The 6,009-nt window shown below is 35.3% G+C and overlaps 1 protein-coding gene across 1 annotated transcript; it reads right to left on the bottom strand.

The window, feature by feature from the left end:
* Positions 1–3,255: 3,255 nt before the first annotated feature.
* Positions 3,256–5,706, bottom strand: LOC120344924 (putative acyl-CoA dehydrogenase 6). Its single transcript, XM_039414265.2, has one exon. The coding sequence runs from the start codon at positions 5,654–5,656 to the stop codon at positions 4,376–4,378; it is 1,281 nt and encodes a 426-aa protein (XP_039270199.2). The 5' UTR covers positions 5,657–5,706; the 3' UTR covers positions 3,256–4,375.
* Between the last annotated feature and the right edge of the window lie 303 nt (positions 5,707–6,009).

Below are 6,009 nucleotides of genomic sequence, written 5' to 3'. Positions count from 1 at the left end.
TTTATTTTGATGAGAGTCTACTGGAAACAACATAAAATTTGAATTCAATTATCTGTCCTAAAGTGTAAACAACATAAAATTTGCAAGGGAACAACTGTTCTGTGATCAATTACAGTATATGGCCTACAGTGTACAGGTAAGATGCTGGCTGACTGCTAACCGGTACTGGTAGCTCAGTACGTAAGTACGATACTGGTACTGGTGCCGGTACCGGTGTCTTACCACAATGAAATTACCGTAACTTATTCTTTCACGGTCCTACCAGTGCAGTAATGCAAGCGTTGTAGCACTTGTAGCCTACTATATTTGTTTATTTTGATGAGAGTCTACTGGAAACAACATAAAATTTGAAAGGGAAGAATTGTTCTGTGATCAATTATCTGTCCTAAAGTGTAAACAACATAAAATTTGCAAGGGAACAACTGTTCTGTGATCAATTACCGTATATGGCCTACAGTGTACAGGTAAGATGCTGCCTGACTGCTAACTCAGTACCGCTTGACACGTTTTTAAAAAGTCGCTTTTCTCTTCGAATACTGGACCAATTGCTTTGAAATTTTTAGTGGTTAAAGATAAAAATTTTCTCCAGAAGGCTATTACTTTTTTTTTCGCTATGACGTCATCAAAATTATGTGACTCTACGTGTCCATATATTTGAGCATAGCTCTCTTGTTCCTAGTGTCCTTGTTCTTTGACACGTTTTGAAGAAATCGCTTTTCTCTTCGAATACTGGACCAATTGCTTTAAAATTTTCAGTGGTTGAAGATAAAATTTTTCTCCAGAAGGCTATTACTTTTTTTTCGCTATGACGTCATCAAAATTATTCCCACTGGGTGGCGCTATGTGTCCATATATTTGAGCATAGCTCTCTTGTTTCAATAATAGTTTCGCAACTACTTTTTAGCGCGACCCAAAAATTTTGTTTCTAATTTCTCGCGACCCAAGCATTTGGTAAACATGTAATTAGTTTATCGATTTTAAGACTATTATTAACACTAGCAATTTTCTTGCACAAAGTTATATGAAACTTATTTCATAAATTCGTGAATAATAGCGTTTATTATGACTAATGCGATTTATTAGTTTTGTGTTTTGAACACAACATATCAATTCGAGGTTTAATTTGGGAGACAGCGACTCAAAGATCTTGTTCTACTTTTAGCCTTGATCTGTATTTGTTTTCTATGTATGAAAACGCAGGAAAGATCCTTCCACATAAGTAGGTAGTTCCGAATGGCAACAGAACATTCATTGCAGTAGCTGATAATTCTGGATATTCTTTTGCAACTGAAATCGGAAATTCAGCCAAATTTCTTTTGCCATCAAAAGCGATCTTCAATTCTAATTGTTGGTCCAATGTTTTGCTAGCCAGATTTTCGCTATGAAGAATGCAATGCGTAAAATTGATACGAGGCGCAATTTGTGATACTCTTGCTAATTTCCCGCCACGTCTTTATCGAGCAATTCCACACGGCTACTGCTAACCTCGCATTACTACCAAACAACACAATTGTCTACCTTAACAATGCAAACGAGAATACCGGAGACTTATCGATCGAGAGTTAGGGGATCCCCCAAAACAGCGCTCTTACTCCATAGTGACACCTTGTGTCCCATCACTAATTAATTAATAACTCGCTAATTATACACCATAATTCATCCAAAATTAATAGGCTTCTGGTCAGACATATGATGAATGCACATGCAAAATCAGGAGCAGATTCAATCCCGCTTTCGTGAGATATCGCGTGCATCTAACAGACAGACATACAGACAAATACCTATCAACATACTTACCGATTAAAATCTATAAGTAACGACTACGTAATAAACGTTTCCCCGACTTTCGATCCCAACAAAATTCTTCCGCTTTATACTCTACCATTGCAAAATTATTGGTACTTATTTCAATAATGGTTTTGCAAGTTCGCGCCTAAAATCTGGTTTATATGTTTCAAACAATCATTTTAATTCAATACATTCAACCTTTCATTTAAATGTGCCGGTAAAAAAGTTTGTCCTAGTCTATCACAGCTATTTCTAGATTTAATTTTCGATTAATGCATTTAAAATAAAACTCCGACAGAGCAAAAAGATTATTGAGTTATTTGATTAGGACTTAAATTTACCAAAACACAACTAAAAACTAACAAACCACCAAAACGAGGTAATATTCACAACCACGAAAGACTGTCTGAATGGCAAAAGTATCTGAGCGCTTCTGAAACGTTTATTGTTACGCCAAATTTTGCACTTATGCTGATTGGCCAATGTTAACCAGTAAATAATGAAGTGTATACTCGGGGAAACATCCATAATTATAATCAGATATTTATAAAGTTGTTATACATAAATGCGCTACACAGACAGACGCGATGCTCATATTTATGGAAAATTTAAATTGTTTTGCGACCCAGAGCGGAGGGCTTCGCGACCCAAAATTTAGGTTGAGACTTTCGACCCCGTAGTTGCGAACCCCTGCCCTAAGCGACCACGGACCCCTATTTGAGAACCAATGAATTAGATGATGGAGAGATATTTAAAATATTATGAAATATATTGTAAGGAAAATATTGATTTAATAATTAGAAAACAAAATATATTGTAAGGAAAATATTGATTTAATAATTAGAAAACAGAATTAGGAAAATAATAATTATAAGTAAGAAAATAATATTAATAAACCAAATATGATAATCACTAGTTATTAAATGTTGCTGACTGGGCATTTCTCAAAACTGAAAATGTCATTTTTCCTGAACTTAATTGCCATGACATTTCGAAACAACTTAATCTACACAAGTTCAAAAATTCAAAACTTCCACATAGTTTTATAGTAACCACATAATTTTTTCATGTGAATCTAATACATGATAAATATTGCACAGGTTGATGTAGGTTAAATATCGGTACAGTCACCCAAACATCTCAATTCATTCAATAAATGTTAGTCTCTTATTTAAATCACCATTATTGAATTTTAAAGTTTCCTCAGACAGATTATTAAAATGCCTACATATTCAATAACTAGGTAATGCTTTACAGGATGGAGACTGACAAAAAATAAAGTTGGGTTAACCTAATGTGAGCTGCACAGATGTGAAGTTAAGTAAATTGGCTTTGGAATTAAAACTTTTCTGCGGTTATGGATGTTAGAACTATGCAATGATGATTACAGTTTATCAATTTTCGTTGATTTGGTTTACTTTAATCTAGGCTTGTTTTTCTTTACATGGGTGATGGTTTGACAAGACCTATGCTTTCGCCTGTTTTATTTATGCTACTGATGAAAGTTCCAACAAATATCATTATAATAAGGACAGTGCATGCTATCTAAAAGCTAAGTGAACTACAATGTTTCTTTCGTAGCAACCTTATCATCATCATAACCAATGTTCCCTCTAATTTTTTGTAGTATGTGTGCGCAGAAATTTTGGTGTGTGCGCACTTTTTTGGAAATGACTAATATTTGTGCAAAAACCAATGAAGAAATTTTGGCGTTCTAACCGGATAATAAGTGGGCCAACAACAAACTTTCTCAACCTGCCAACCGAGCACATTGTTGAATTACATCGAAATACGTCTGTGCGCAGTAAATCTATGCGTGTGCGCGGCCTCTGAAAGCTGTGTGCGCGCGCGCACGCGCACAAATTAGAGGGAACACTGATCATAACCAATAGTTCTGAACATAATACTTCAACGTTTTACAGCGAATGAGCATATTTAACTTCACGAAAAAAAGTGTCAAAACATCATGAGAATTTTGCCTCATGCCTGACAAGATGCACCCTTTAAATGCAAGAGTAGGAATAATTAGTTGAAAACTTTGATAAAATGCAAAACATTAAGATAATATCCCCTCATTTGGGCATAATCAGTTTATGCAACTAAGGGTGGTGGTGATGGAACTACTGGCATTACAATATAATAATAGTCATTGTTTCGATCAGCACTCATCGTGACACCTATAGTCCTTCTAAAATTAAAAACTAAATTAATTTTATTTGAAATATATAGTATTAGTTTGTAACACTTCAGATGATAACTGAATCATATTTTCGATTTGAAACATTTTGAACAGAAATTGTTTGGAAAAACAAAATATAGTAAAATAACATAGCTAGATTTAGGTAGATTAGTCATGTTACATTATAACAATTACTAGTAAATCCTGTGATTTTAGATTCAATTTCCAAAAAAAGAATCAAATGTCTATATATGTAGTGTGAATCAAGACAGGATAGGCAAAAATAAGGGTTTTGATTAAAATTTCTTCAACTCGGTGATATCGTACTTAATAAAAAATTATGTAGGCTGATAAATACAGCCTTAGTCTTGGAATTTGCATATCGTTAGAGGTGACTGGGAACTTACATCAGTCATTTTTCCGCTTCAGTTTTGGTAAAGTTCCCATGTACTTGCACAAGATTGACAACATAACTTCATCCGCTCCACCTCCAATTGAAATTAATCTTGAATCCCTGTACAATCTTGAAATAATACTTTCAGAAGAAAATCCCATACCACCCCAATATTGCAAGCATGCATCAGTAATTTCACGACCAAGCCGACCTGCTTTTAATTTAACCATAGAAGCTAAAGGTGTGACATCGTGACCTTTTATATATAATCCAACAACTCGGTAAACCATTGACCTTAGCATTTCAACTTCGGTTTGTAGTTCAGCCATTCGGAAATGGACAGATTGGTGGTCCAATACAGAACCACCAAAAATTTGTCTATTTCTGGCATAGTCGATAGTCGAATCAATGGCTCGCTGAAGCAGTTTTAAAGCAGTTGCTCCAGAAAAGAGCCTCTCTTCCTGGAACTGAATCATTTGGTACATAAAACCAGCTCCTTCTTCACCAATAATATTAGAACGTGGTACCCTGACATCATCGAAAGTGACACGAGATGTATCAGAACTATGCATTCCAATTTTATCAATTCGATTTGCTATGGTAATTCCTGGAAGATCCATCGGAACGCAAATAAGAGATTTACTGGAGTGTACAGCCTTATCATTTGTAGTGGCAATCATACACATCCAGTCTGCTTGCGCGGCATTCGTTATCCACATCTTTTCTCCATTGATAATAAGATCATCTCCATCAGTTTGAGCTCGAGTTTTGATGCTCGCTACATCTGACCCAGAACCTGTTTCGCTCACACCAAGACAAGCAACGTAATCACCACGAATAGATGGAGCCAAAAATTTCTCTTTTAACTCATGGCTTCCAAATTTTGCCAATGCAGGGGTTGCCATATCGACTTGTACACCTATTGCCATGGGTATACTACCACAGAGTATACTTCCGAGCTCTTCATTCACAGCTACTGAATAACTATAGTCCAATCCCAGCCCCCCATATGCAACAGGTTTGTTTACACCAAGGAATCCAGCATTTCCTAGAATCTTGAAAACGGTGTGTGCGGGAAATTCTTTTTTCTCTTCCCAAGCATCAACAAATGGATTAATATCTTTGTCAATTATTTTACGTAGTGATCTCATGAGTTGAGCATGATCTTCTGTATATATGCTTTCCTCAGATTCATCCCAAGTTTTGTATGAACATGAATTTATTATAGCATGAGATTTTGCCAAACGCCGACATAAACAAGACAAGTCCCTAATCGGTCTGAGTGCACGGGACATATTATTTATAGCCTACTGAATAAATCTGAAAATGATTTGCAAAACCCATCAAAATACTGATCAATATAGGCCATTAGTGTTGGAGATAACTGGATGATAAGATTGACTTATTATGGAGATTTTACTTGATTAAAGTTTTCAGGCCTTTCTGGAATGGCTAAAACAACCAGAGTAGCCTTCTCTGTACACAGTACTGCAGTACGCACTCTCATGATGTAATTAACATTTAACACGTCAATGAACACTCACTGTTAAACAATTCAGAATAACCTGGTATCAGATTCAATTTTATTTATCTCATTGCGAAATTATTTTTTGTTGTTCAACAAAGTGAATTTTGCAGAATAATTAAT

This window comes from Styela clava, chromosome 5 (genome assembly GCF_964204865.1).
Source record: "Styela clava chromosome 5, kaStyClav1.hap1.2, whole genome shotgun sequence".
Classification (NCBI taxonomy): Eukaryota; Metazoa; Chordata; class Ascidiacea; order Stolidobranchia; family Styelidae; genus Styela; species Styela clava.
The sequence above is the reverse complement of the archived record's forward strand: the minus strand, read 5'-3'. Positions and strand labels throughout refer to the sequence as shown.

Coding starts and splice junctions, on each gene's coding strand:
- LOC120344924 (XM_039414265.2), bottom strand. CDS start 5,656: ATGTCCCGTGCACTCAGACCGATTAGGGACTTGTCTTGTTTATGTCGG.